This window comes from Sinocyclocheilus anshuiensis, unplaced genomic scaffold, assembly GCF_001515605.1.
Source record: "Sinocyclocheilus anshuiensis isolate Anshui unplaced genomic scaffold, SAMN03320099.WGS_v1.1 scaffold1960, whole genome shotgun sequence".
In the NCBI taxonomy this organism is placed as follows: domain Eukaryota; kingdom Metazoa; phylum Chordata; class Actinopteri; order Cypriniformes; family Cyprinidae; genus Sinocyclocheilus; species Sinocyclocheilus anshuiensis.
Genome location: NW_015557194.1, coordinates 303,078 through 317,386, shown reverse-complemented (window position 1 = coordinate 317,386; position 14,309 = coordinate 303,078). Strand labels below are relative to the sequence as shown.

At 37.0% G+C, this 14,309-nt stretch overlaps 2 protein-coding genes across 4 annotated transcripts in view; both read left to right on the top strand.

The window, feature by feature from the left end:
* celf3a (cugbp, Elav-like family member 3a) overlaps positions 1–8,585 on the top strand; it is a 68,284-nt gene extending 59,699 nt beyond the window's left edge. The window contains exons 7-17 of one of the 3 annotated variants that reach the window (XM_016474201.1): positions 150–275; positions 1,458–1,537; positions 1,745–1,888; positions 3,014–3,158; positions 3,236–3,412; positions 3,576–3,635; positions 4,219–4,314; positions 4,804–4,947; positions 5,611–5,747; positions 6,057–6,156; positions 7,774–8,585. In XM_016474201.1, the coding sequence (XP_016329687.1) occupies positions 150–275; positions 1,458–1,537; positions 1,745–1,888; positions 3,014–3,158; positions 3,236–3,412; positions 3,576–3,635; positions 4,219–4,314; positions 4,804–4,947; positions 5,611–5,738 (1,100 nt within the window). In that variant the 3' untranslated portion in view covers positions 5,739–5,747; positions 6,057–6,156; positions 7,774–8,585. The remainder of the gene's footprint in view (positions 1–149; positions 276–1,457; positions 1,538–1,744; positions 1,889–3,013; positions 3,159–3,235; positions 3,413–3,575; positions 3,636–4,218; positions 4,315–4,803; positions 4,948–5,610; positions 5,748–6,056; positions 6,157–7,773) is intronic. The other 2 variants (XM_016474200.1, XM_016474202.1) reach the window with 2 other exon arrangements.
* Positions 8,586–9,779: 1,194 nt separating this feature from the next.
* Positions 9,780–14,309, top strand: part of LOC107678801 (ceramide synthase 2-like) — a 16,908-nt gene continuing 12,378 nt past the window's right edge. Inside the window, exon 1 of the mRNA XM_016474208.1 lies at positions 9,780–10,220. The gene's annotated coding sequence lies outside the window, so the exon portion shown is untranslated. The remainder of the gene's footprint in view (positions 10,221–14,309) is intronic.

Genomic DNA, 14,309 nt, shown 5'->3' with positions numbered 1-14,309 from the left:
ATCACACTATGAAGCTTACACTAACACGGAGTGACAAATATTGTCTGCGATGATTTGATGGTTATTACCACTTAAGGATGATACATGATCTCACACAGCCATTTCTCTAATATATGTACATTTATCATGATCAGTCTTTCTGTTTGTAGACAGGAAGCTGTTTGTGGGGATGTTGGGGAAACAGCTGTCAGACACCGATGTAAAAAAAATGTTTGAGCCTTTTGGAAGTATAGAGGAGTGCACGGTACTCCGAGGGCCTGACGGAGCCAGCAAAGGTGCGCAAACCACATTCAAATACATGCACTGCATGCTCCCCTGCAAAGAATAGGGTTAACCAGTTGTATCATGAGCTTAAATTCTAATATAATACGACTACTAATAATAACAATAATTATTATCATTATTGTATTTTACTTAATAATTTATAATAATAATTAATTCATAATTATTTACTATTGTTTAAATAATAATTGTTATTAATATTATTAAAATAATAATAAATGGTTTATCATTATATAATATATATTAATATAATACTACTACTAATAACAATAATAGTAATTATTGTATTGTTAATCAGTCATTTTATTTAATAATTTAATAAGTATTTAATAATAACTGATTCAATTTTTCTTCTTCTTAATTATACATATTTGTTATTTATTTATTAGCATTTCTTGTTTGGAAGAGATGGTTTAAGTGGATCTTCTGTCTGTGTGTTCGAGTACATTCCCTTACACTATTTTTTTATTTTTATTTTAGTGATCCTATTTTTCACAGATATTTTTATTAATTATCGTTAAAATCATTTTTAACAATAATTAAAATGGAATTATTATTATTATTATTATTATTGCTCTTTTATTAGCATTTCTTTGGAAGAGATTGTTTGAGTGTAACTTCTGTTAGTGTTCAATTACGTTGCCTTGAATATATTCTTTTAGTGAACCATTTTTCACACATTTTGAGCACTGATGGCAAATTAACCACATATTATAGATGTAAATTGTCTTTGACTGAAGGCTCTTTCAATAAGATTGCAGGCAATAAAGCACATCTGTACCAGCACTGTAGTATTACAACACTAGTAGGGTTGCAGCAGTGTGTTTGCTCACGCACACGTATGTTAGCTAATGAATGATAGTCCGTTCGGCGCAGCCTGTGATTTATAAAGCGATGGATGTGTGGGCTCTGGGTAATTATGTGTGAGTGTGAATGGAACAGATGCACCTGCTGTAGTAAATCATTAACTGTTTCACTTTTACTCTCCCATATGTTCAGATGTAGGCTTTTGGAAATAATGTGGGCATTTGTACCAACCTCAGCTTATTGTATTTGTTTAATTGGATGTTTAAATACTCCCACTTGATGATGCATTGTTTTAGACTATAAAATGTCTGCCTAATGCATTTGCCACATCGCTCCAGCTTTGTCTAATAATGTGTTGTGTGTTGCAGGTTGTGCATTTGTAAAATATCAGAGTAATGCAGAAGCGCAGGCGGCCATTAGTGCTCTACACGGCAGCCGCACTCTCCCGGTTAGTGTTTCGTTCATGGTCACATTCAGGATTCCGCCCACAATCACACCTACAGGCATAACACAACACAGTAGCACATTGTTTAGATATTCATACTCACTCACTACAGAGTCTTTGCGCTTTGTTTTAACATGACCCACTGCATATTTTACCTCAAGACTTTTATTTGATGTTGTTTGAGAATGAGGATTTTCTTTATCCCCTCAGGGTGCATCTTCTAGTCTGGTGGTGAAGTTTGCAGACACAGAGAAGGAGAGAGGAATCAGGCGTATGCAGCAGGTGGCCTCCCAGCTGGGTGTCATTAGTCCCATGAGTCTACACCTGGGCGCCTACAACGCCTACACACAAGCAGTGAGCACTAACAGTACACAAGATGCAGTGCAGGAATATACTTGGTCTACTGTTCAAAAGTTTGGGGGCATAAATTAATGCTTTTATGACAGGAAAGACTTGTACATTGTTAGAAAAGATTTCTATTAAATAAACTTTGTGTTCATCAAAGAATCCTGGAAAAAATAAGTTTCTCAGTTTCTAGAAAGCAATATTAAGCAGCATAACTGGTTTCAGCATTGATAGTAATAAGAAATGTTTCTTGAACATTTCTATTAAATAAACTTTGTGTTCATCAAAGAATCCTGGAAAAAAGAAGTTTCTCAGTTTCTAGAAAGCAATATTAAGCAGCATAACTGGTTTCAGCATTGATAGTAATAAGAAATGTTTCTTGAACATCATATCAGTATATTAGAATGATTTCTGAAGGATTGTGTGACACTGAAGACTGGAGTAATGATGCTGAAAATTCAGCTTTGCATCACAGGGATAAATTCGATTTTTTAAATCTATTCAAATACACAACAATTTGAAATTGTAATAATATTTCACAATATTTACTGTTTTTTTATGTCAAATAAATGCAGCTTTGGTGAGATTAAGAGATTTGAAAAACATTTTTAAAAACCTTACTGAAACCACCCAAACGTTTGAACAGTAGTGTGTATTACATAATATGTCCATTGAGGAACTAAATAATTTGGACTTTATTTTGAACAGTATATTTAATCATTTAAATCCAGCAAACAATTTTGAACATTGTCTGTCTTTAAACTAATTTCTAATTGGTTTCATATTTTGGTTTCTAATGCAATGACTTTCATACTTAGGAGTGGCTTATGTTTCCAAATATTTTATGGGCCAATGTATGTACCAGGATTTAGTTCACAGAAAATAGATTGGGATGAAATTGAATTAGGATTATAGCAATAACTGGAAGTTGCATTAGGTTTGGTACCAGAAATACTTCCATAATTACTTTACGTTCTGCACACGGGAAGTTGTTATTGAAATGGCATTGACCTAATAACCCCAGTACAACCCCTGCACAGGACTTGAATTTAGTCCAAATCTGCTCAGAATTTTATGTGTCATAGTCCTTTTGTACAAAGCTTTGGATTCACGCCTTTTTTTTGTCCCATTCAGCTCGTCCAACAGCAGGCCTTGGTGGCTCAGTCCGCATATCTGTCTCCTGTGGCGACGATTGCCGCGGTGCAGATGCAGCAGTTGGCTGCTCTCAATCCCAGCAGCATCATAGCCACACCCATCACCTCAATCACGCCCTCCTCAGGTAAATATCAGTCTTCTACAAAAGCAATTTGGTCTGTAGAAATATTCCAATTCCAAGACTTGTTGGATTTAATCAAGTATTTGTAATGGGTCATTCTGCTGTAGGTACGAGCACTCCTCCAGCCATTGCTGCCACACCTTTGCCTGCTTTGCCTCCACCAATCGCACTCAACAGTTACCCTCAAGTCCCCGCACCACCCAATGGCCAGTCTGCCTCTGAAACCCTCTACACTAATGGTGTCCATCCATATCAGGGTGAGGATAGTTCCTCCAGTCTTTATTCATTTTAATACTATATTGTAGGGCTGCACGAGAAATCATATTATAGTCATGATCACAATTTCTGCTTCTCTCGATTCATTACTAATTGTCTCATCTCTACTTTTCTTCTGTTTGTTTTCATGTATCTCTCCTTCAGCTCAGAGTCCTGCATTGGATCCTCTCCAGCAGGCGTATACAGGCATGCAACACTACACGGGTGAGGCTTCTGAACTCCTGAAATGCAACTTGAATTTTGTTGACACTGAAGAATGTGGAGTCTAGTACTCCCTTTTTCAAAAAATGAAATAAAATAAAATCACAGCTTTTTACAAACAGGCCAGTTACAATTTCTGAAGCAAGAAATAAAATACAATCTAATCTAGTTCAAATAACAAACATTGTTTTCCACATTTTTCTTGTTTTTACTAAATGAACACAAACAATAGATATTTATTCATGTGCATGTTTTTATTTATATACACCAATCTAACAGTAAGCATTCATAAAATAAGTATTTAACCCTGTACATTTTTAATAAAACATTTTAAACACTGTAAACTGCTACATGTGGCTTTCAATGAATGATAATGACGTAAATGAATCACTGAATTCATTGGCATGGTTCACTCGAAAGAACTGATTCACAGAAATTAATCAAGCTTCATGAAGTTTAATCAAAGACTTTTTAGCTGCTTATTGAAGCTGGTCACTAGCTGAGTTGGTTTTGGCTACTTTTACAGCAAGGCTGGCAAATGCATTTGAACCTGATCTCATGTTTAACTTCATTACTCCACCCACAGCTACATATCCTGCTGCTTATGGATTGGTTGGTCAACCATTTCCACATCAGCCCACTTTGGTTGCCCAGCAGCCGCAGCAGCTGCAACAACGAGAAGGTAATGATGTCATTTCCTGTCTAACTGGCTACTATAACCACTGATATCCTGTTTTGATGATTTCCTAGACCAGGGGTAGGCAAGTTCGGTCCTAGAGAGCCGCAGTCCTGCAGAGTTCAGCTCCAACCCTGAAAAAAAAACTCACCTGCCTATAGCCTTAGTAATCCTGAAGACATTGATTAGCTTGTTCAGGTGTGTTTGATTAGGGTTGAAGCTGAACTCTGCAGGACTGCCGCTCTCTAGGACCGAACTTGCCTACCCCTGTCCTAGACTATAATTGAACATATTTCTCAATCGTTGTTCTCCTAAATCTCATGCTGTGCCACGAAAATATTCAAAGCACCATCTTTCATTCAGGGATCAAAATGGTTACTTCCTTTTTATGATTGAAGAATTAGACTGAAACATGTGTAACAGTGTGGTCTGATGTATTTCATGTATTTCGCTCTTGCCAATGTCTCATATCTTCTCTCCTCTTACTCCCTCCAGGCCCAGAAGGCTGCAATATATTTATTTATCATCTGCCTCAGGAGTTCACCGACTCTGAGATGCTGCAGATGTTTCTGCCCTTCGGTAACGTCATTTCAGCCAAGGTGTTTGTTGACCGCGCCACCAACCAGAGCAAATGCTTTGGTAAGTGATTTCCAAAAAGCGATTTAGATGCTTTATGTATACAGACTAAATGAAATAAATATATATATATATATATAATGAAATTCTTCAATACGTAATGGAATATTGCTTTAAATGAAGTACAGTGAAATGTAGGCATAAATAAGGTGTGAAATACATATAATTATTTTTATAATATAACATGATGTGAAATACTATCTGAAATAGAATTAAATGTAAGCATAAATAAATAATTTTTTCATGTAACATGAAAAAGGATGTGAAATACACCTTAAAATGAAAAACGTAATGAAATGTGAAATGAAATACACCATAATAATAAAATAAATACATCAAATTAATCAATTGGGCATGAAATGACAGGAAAATGTACATGAAAACTTGTATGAAATACGACATGATAAATGCCTTGAAATTAACAATGACATGAAATATGCTTTGAAATGAAATGTATCAAAGTCTTGAGGGCAAGAAAAAATATGTATGCCACCTTTAATTATTTATTTAGTCTGTTAAATCTCTCCATAGTTATAAGAAGGTTACCGTTAAAATGCTGTTGAATGACAAGGGAATCATCAGTGACTCATTCACCGAAGCACTTCCTCCACAGCATTTACATCTTCTGTTTCTTTCTTGTTTCTGGTCACGCCCTTCATGTCGCAGGTTTCGTAAGCTTCGACAACCCAGCGAGCGCTCAGGCTGCCATCCAGTCCATGAACGGCTTTCAGATCGGCATGAAGAGGCTTAAAGTTCAGCTGAAGAGGCCTAAAGACGCCAACCGCCCATACTGAACCGAACAGGTGAAGAAAACAAGTGCCTCTTCATTAGATCTCTCAGTATTATGCTTTGTGAGCAGTTCTAAACTAACCAGTCTAGCCTGTTTTGACTGATTAAAATTGTTACTACTGACCTAATGATTTATTATTAAATACTGTAACCTAAAGCATAACTCATCAGCATTAGATCTTAAAAACATAGTCGAAAAAGAAAAAACAAAAGCACTCATTAATTTTTACTTTTCATTTATTGTTTTTGTGCTGTGTCATTGTTCACAAAAAAAAAACAACAACAACAATCAAACAAACAAACACAACCTCATCCACACCAAGGCTGCCCTGTCCAATCATAACTCGTGCGGAGACCACGTCGCTATGGCTACGGTGGCCTAGCAACCAATAAAGCTCCCCCTTCCTCCCACAGCGTTGGTTTGTAAGTTGATTGGCCTGTGTTGATTACTGTGGAGATATTCCTGCCTGTGATGGTTGCCATTAGCAGTTTTGTTTTTTGGCCCTTTGTCATGTATCCTCCATGCTGAGAGTGCATGGCGGGTTACCGTGGTGACTATTGACTGTGTTTGGTGCGTTGTGACTCTCTCTTTTTGTTTTATAAATACTGATCAATAACTGACACTTATCTGTGATTTACTCCTAAAGTAACTCCAGTAGCTAATGGAGTTACTCAACCTAAATTGATCCTATTGAACTCTAATCAACCAGCTCAATGTGCTGCTTTTGGGTGGATTTTGTTTTTGATCAGTCTCCTCTGTGTTTTGTTTGGTCATGACTCTATTTCTTATACAAAATACTCCCATATGTAGTCTGGTGGTGTTATAGTTACTGAGGGGGGTGGGGGGGGGGTCTCAGTGTGGTTGTATTTGATTCCGAGAGCATTTGTGCTAGTGGATATGCTGTTTCGTGCCAACAAGTGAGCTTGTGTACGTGCTTGCGTGAATGATACGAGCGATTCGTGCGTTTGAGCGTGAGAGCGAACGAGAGGTAGGGAACTTCATTCATTATATCTCTCAAACCTCTCACGCTGAGGTTTGAGGTGACACTTTGTGGTTGTTATGGTCAAACAAGTGACGCATTGTGCCGACCAAAGAACAGCATTCCCCTGTAGGAATTCTGGGTTATTTTAGGAAAACCTATTTATAGTTTATATTCATAGTCATTCGTCTGAGCACTCAAAAAAGACGCAGTTAAGACAACGTCTGAACACAATACAGCCCAGAATTCCTATGGTGCATGTTGGAAATTTGTTTGCCTGCCAGAAATGTTTCCCCACTTTAAATGATCACTAACAGAGAAACACACTCTTGCATAAAACCCCATTCACTGATTCACAATGTAGGTTGCATGGAAGTATAGAATGGTAAGCATTAGGCTACGTCCATATTAGCATTTTTCTTCATCCACACTAGCATTTTTAAGCGTTTTCCAAAAGTTGCTCACCTGAAAACGCTTAAATTGCCTTGCTGTGCTTACATAAAACCTCATAAACGCTCACTGAGAGACCAGACGTAATCAAGTTATTCTGGCACTATCAATTTATTAGCAAATATCCCACCTCTCACTAGTGCGTCCAGGTCACACTCAAACTGTTATCTTTGCAGGAATGTAATATGAAGATTGTACATAGTAACATTTATCTTTAACAACATTATTCAATTGAATAGAAGGCACATCAATGTTGGTACAACCATAGATATATATGGGTACAATATGTGTCACATGACTAAACGTAGCTCCGTTATCACAGTCCACACTACAATTAAAAAAACTGTGTTTTCAAATTTATATACTTCTGGGAGCGCCTTCAAACAGCTGTTTTTTTGCTGGACACAAATGGGAATTTGTGATATTTTCAGATGCAAGAAAATTCAGATTTTTAGTTAAAACAGAGAGAAAAAGAAGCGTTTTCAGATTTATCCAGATTAATGTGGACGTAGCCTTAGATAACCTTCCCAAATGCACAATAGTGTTGAAATAAGTAGGAGTGTTTTTTGTCTTGATCTTAACTGCTGTTTTCATTTTCTTTCTCTCACAGGGAAGAAAGGAGAGGACTATCGGAGTCAATTACAAGTCTCTTTTCCTCCTCTGCAAATTACGGGACCAACAACTTTCACAAAACTACAGTATAAAACCTACCGAGATTATTTAAACAAAAATATACATTTAATCACAAAGACAGACTTATTGCAAGAAGTGCAGGTTAAATAGAATGATTTGCTACCTTAACTGTATACAATATAGGACCAATCAGCAACGCAATGCCACTTACTCTTCTGCTTGTGGGTCGTGACCTTTCTGCCCTCGGCCCACACATCTACGCCCTGCACACACACACAAATGGGACCAATGCAAATATGTCAGTACAACACGAGTTTCGCTTCTGGGTTCAAAGGAACTATGAACTATTAAAGTCTTTCTGCAGCAATGTAAAATATGTATATAGAAATGTGAGGGGACCATGTGTAGACATATCGAAACGGTTGGGAGGGTGGGACTGGGTCAATGTGATCAGAGCAAAGAATCATGGGTGGTATATGGTAGATAGAGAAAGAATGTCCTTTTGGGAGTTTTGAAGGATTTGCTCTTGGTCTCTAATCTGAGTCCAGTTATACATAGTTCTTCATCTTCAATACTTAAGGAAACGAATGACCTGTGGTATGGGATGCTGGTCATATATTATTTATTTTTAGGTTTGTTAGTTTTTATTTTTTAAATTGTGGATGATTCGAGAAGATTCATGAAAGTTAAAAACATTTAAAAATGTATTTCATTGTATATATATCATGCTTTTAAAATGAAGGTCAAGATTTAAACATTTGGGATATTATTATTATTATTTAGGGAAAGTGATTTCTATCTTTTTTTGCAATTAATTTATCAATTTCTTGATGGAGGGCATTTTTTAAATTATTTATGAAGATAGAGGATCATTGGCACATGTTCCGATGAATCCGTGTATTTTTAGATATTTTATTTATAGATTTACCATTAATGAACAATCATTATTATTATTCTATTTATTTTCATCAACTGTTGTTTCACAACCTGTCAATTACAAAAAAAAATTTGAATAAAATTTTAAACAATATTTCTTTGTATATCTGTGTGAGATTACAGGAATAAATTTGTGTGTACTTGTGATATTTTATTATTAGTTTTAAAATTTTATTATAATTTTTTTTTTTTTAAATAACATGCTCGTGTATGCTTGTCTACATACCATTGTCTTTTACAAAGGCTGCCTATAAACAGTTCTGCATATTTATAGTAGCTGTATGAACTTTGATGCATAACAAATTACTTAATTAGTGTTTAAAACTTCTTTGATTTCCATTGCATTATATTCTGCAAATTTTAACTATTTAAAGTTGTACTAAACTAAGTTTTCTGTTTTATTAATCAGAGACATGCACAATGAAGACAATGGTTATTTGAATGTGATGTGCACTTCTGGATTTAAAAATTCACAACAGACAAATGTATCTAAAAAAATTTTTTTTTATATTTAACAAGAAAACACGTTCTTTTAATGTTTTAAAAAAGCAGAACTAGAATTAACTGCAGGCCTTGGGTTCTATTTTGGTTGGTGGCTAACAAATGTATCGTTTTAAATAGGGCTGCACGATAAATCGCATGCGATATTTAACTCGCATCTTATCAGTAAGTACCGTTGTTCACTGACAAGCTGAGCAAAACCACGTTCATATTCGCGCGATTTTTTGCGCAGCTCGTCAGTGAACAAAGGCTCTGTGTAGTTAATGCTGCTCAATGTGAAAGCCCGCAGGTGATGGAGATTTACCGCTGATTACAGAACCGGCTTTACTGATAAGATGCGAGTTAAATATCGCATGCGATTTATCGTGCAGCCCTAGTTTTAAATTAGACTAAGCTTCTACTCTATATTCCATGCCTCGTGTATGTACTCCTATCGTTTTACAGGTGTCGTTTACATCCTCAAACATTTCGTCATCCTTAACACGTCATAACTCGCATGCAGTTGATCGTCATCTGCCCCGCCCTTCAGGTTTAGTATGGCACTCCTCGTTTTTTGGCCCTCCTCTTCAGTCTTCAGTCTTTCATTCACCTGACTGGATTCGCCACTCAACAGCAGCCGGCAGAAGTACGTCTAGAGACCCTTTCAACTCGGACATGTGAAGCGATAAGTGTTGAAAAATAGATAATCTGAGCTGTGTGCATTATTTGTCGGGACTTGTCGGTGACAAGTATACGACTAAAACCAACAGTGAACGAAGCGGGGGGAAAACACCAAAAAGTGGAAGAGTTTGAACGTCAACTTTAATGCCAAACTTCCCTTGGCGTTTTTTCTGTTTCTATTACGGGGATTTAAGAAGACTATGCAAACAGACTGGATTATGAAGAACGCACAAAACTGTACAGATTGCCCTGAATAACTGCGAGATTACACCTTTGCTAAATCCATCTCATCTGCTCGCACCCTTGTGTTTCGCACTACTGCTAACAGTAAGTACCGTTATGCGCAGCTGTGCTCATTCCTGCGTCGCTCTTTGTCGTTGTACTGTCATTTCCGTAAATGTATTCTCATATATTCATATTTATCGGATTTTTAACTTACTGTTTTGTTTTTAGCACGATAGCCTCTTGAAGTCAGTTGTTTGATGTGTACGGCCTACATCAGAGTACGGCGAAATTGAAGTGCACACTAAATTTTGTAGCGCGTGATGTTGAGTATGCATAGTTGCGATTACAACACGCATTGAACAAATGTGCGAACTAATTTGTATCCTATGCTGCTCACGTAGCTATACGCTGCCTAAAATGCATCGATAATGGGGAAAACGGTCATTGTTTTTTTTTTTTTACTTTCCTGGTTTTTAAGGACGGGTTCCGTGTTTGAAAGCTGCTCGGATAATGCCTAGTGAGCCAGTGCATAATTGAGGATTGGTTTTTAAGTGCTACATCGTAGAGAGTGTCTGTGGCGAATCTTGTTAGGCACGAATATTTTGCGATGTTTTCAGGCTGAAGGACGTCGGCGGTTCACAAACAGGTTTTAATATAAACCGTTATTGTGAAAGTCTAACCGATCATGCTCGTACTTGTTTTTAAAACCACGTAAACGGCAGATGTGTGTTTGATTTACATGCCATACACACAATGTATTAACTTGTGATTGTCGTGACGTGTTACACTCGAGCGCTTTGAAGTGGAGTCTCATGCCACGGTATTACGTCACGACGTTATGATAAGCAGCACATCTCTCTTTGATTTTTTTTATTGTACTGTTATCTTCTAATAATTTGTAAAATACACCGTACACAAAAAATTGATGTAGAAGCAATTTTCACTGAGCTAGTAAATTTCATAAAAAAATTACAACGCAACTGTGTACAGCGGTACAAATAATGTAGTATTTTCGTGTAAAACATATTCCAAAAATCTTTTATTTATTTATTTACAATCTCAAAAAACAACATCCTTTGTTCAGTATTAAATTTAAGTCTTTGGTTGTGTTCACTAAAAGATTTAATTAATTCGTTTAGGTCATCTGGATATTTTACACTTACTGTTTTTTGAATACTGCATAAATGGACGTAATACTCGTTTGATATACTGCTTTTTGTATACTGTAGCTATAGTATGGAAGTAGGCACATTTGGACACTTAAACGTCAAATATGCTTGCACTTTTTATGAACGAGTCATTGAATCATTCATTGAAATGATTCAGTGACACATACACTCCAAAGAGAAAGGAAAAATTGAAATCGCATCATATGACCCCTTTAAGGTCAGCATGAAATGAAAATTCACCCTATCTGTTTTCTAAATGCATGTTATTGTGAACAGTTCGTTTGGTCTATGTAAACTCCGCCCCTGCAAGCTCTCATTCCTCTGCCTCATCTCAAAATCCAATCAACAACCCATGCATAGAACCAAGTCCTTACCCTTCATTTTTCTGTTTTTGTAATTTGTTACACCTGGATGTACGTCACAATATGGAAAAAAAGAAGATGGAAGTATGTTGCTACTTCCATTTCATCACGACTTTACTTCATAAATGGACATGAAACGCGTTTGATATACTGCTTTTTGTATACTGTTTAGTATGGAAATTGGCATATTTGGGCAAATATGTCTTCTCAAATCGGCATTGAATAAAAATTCAACTATTTTTCCAAATGGATATTATTATGGATATTATTGTAGGTGACTTTTTCATGTGTAGGATTTTTCTTTCTTTATCTTTTTAAATTTGACTGTATAATTCTAAATCAAAATGTCATAACTAGACATTCCGTTAAAAACGACAGACTTATCTCTGTTGCTGTAAGCAGGTCTTCACCAATCATTTTGTCCGCTAAATTCCTGCCTCCGACCTTTTGAGTGCAATGCCCACATCTGAACATCCAATCATCTAATTCATAGAACCAATTCCCGTCCTACATTGTTTTTCTGATAATCCATTACACTCAAATGTACAACCTAAAACAGAAGAAACGATTTGTTGTCGCTACTTCCGCTTCATTGCAACTGTAAGCATCATGTTGTGTTTCCCCCAAAATGACAGCAAAGTTGATTAATCTTTCTTCCTCCAATTTGTCTCAAATATGAGTCACTGATTCATTCATGGAACAAAAACACAACTAGAGCTTTCCAGCTGCTTTTTATAGTTTGTGTATTTGCTAACCAAACAATTCTTCAAAGCTGAGTCTGACTGCAAACAACAGCTGACGTTGCCAGACAGTCTTTAGTTTCCGTGTTCAAAGTCCATTTGTCTTATTTAATGCTTGGCAACTAATTAAGTCCTTTGAGAGATGTTTTGCTGTTCCAGACTCACAAAAATGTGAAAATGTTTGTTAGTAGTTGTGGAGATTAAACTAAACAATGTCTTGGATCGTCACTTGACCGATTGTTTCAAAGGATAATAATAATGATTCAAAAGGTACTTTTTAAAACTACCTTTATTTAGTCATCTATGATTCAGTGCTTAGTCAACTTCCTACATTACTTGACTTGGCACCACTTTTATATCATCACGTGTGTCAGGTCTTTTATCAAACTTTATTCGCTGTTTGACATTGCTGATATATTCAGGCCGTGCTCGGATAACAGTTGGTATTATCAGTGTGTTTTTAGCTCTTCATTCACACAGAATGGCACGGAAAGGAAGGGAATCTGTCTCATTCTCTGGCCCGGCTAGCTCCAAGCAGTACTCATTATTATTATTATTATTACCACAGGTGACAGTACAGCCGTTCAGCCGCTGCCAGCCAATGACAGCGGCCGTGATGTCATGCTGACCTCTCAGAATGACTCCATTGAGACAGCAGGCTTTAGTACAGCTGGTGACCCATCCGCTCAAACCGTGTCACTGACAGCACGCCGATAAGGAGGGGCTTTCATTCAAAACTCCTTCGCTTGTTTTCTTCGACCCGTGTGAATGGTTCACCAATCTGTACCAAGGATGTATTTCTGTACCTCTGCAGAAGAGCTCATCTTTTAAAGAAAGTTTGCTTTAAAATAGTTGCTTATCAGTGGTCTTGAGCTCATATTTAGTTTCTGAGTAATGTGGACTATCAATATTGAGGGCAGATGACATGAGTGTTTACTAAAGGAATGGCAGCTTTGAATCTCTTAATGTGTTACTTGACTGTTTTGTAAGAGTTTGACAACGTATTGTAAATATTGTATTTTAAACACTAGTAAGCTGCTTACATGGAGCAGCATTTTAAGGCACCATTGGGAGTGTTTCAAACTTAATTATGCCGCCCTCTAAGCAATCCCTGAACGGTTCCCACGGGTTCTTAAAAAGTTTTAAATTTAGTTGTCAAATTGATCAAATTTAAGGCCATAAAACGTCTTAAATTGTACAAGAAAGTCTTCATTATGATTTCAGGAGGTCTTAAATTTGGGGGCGGAAAGACCAGAATTGTGATATGGCTTAATATTGACGATTAAACTTCAAAAGGCTATGATTTCATTGAATATGAGAACTGCACATTTCAAAGTCTGGTGCTGCGCGGCTTTGTGTTCTGCCGTTACCGGGAAAACTGTTATATTTCTGCCGTTCCGAAAGCGCCTCCTGCTGGCAGAGAATGAATGTGCATTTTCAATAAGCCTGTTGGAGGCTGCAGTTTCAGGACCGCATTTCTAGGACCCTAGGATTTCTAGTTCACCCAAAAATGAAAATTAGGCTGTGTTTCACTCACCCCCGAGGCATCCTAGGTGTATATGACTTTCTTCTTTCAGACGAATCCAGTCGGAGTTATATAAAAAATTGTCCTGGCTATTCCAAGCTCTATCATTGCAGTCAGCGTGTGTTGCAGTGCTTCAGTCCAAAATTAGTGAAATAAAAAGCGCCCATCCATAAAAAAAAAAGTGCCTCACATGGCTCTGGGGGGTGAACAAAGGCCTCCTGTAGTGAATCGATGCCTTTTTGTAAGAAAAATATCCATGTTCAAAACGTAATAATCACTTTAATCTAGCTTGCACCAACAGTTGTACACGGAAGCAGCTCCAGGAGGATGACGTATGAGGTCGGCGTTGCACATGCGCCGGTGAGTCTCGTGAAAACCAACGTTTGTTTACAGGA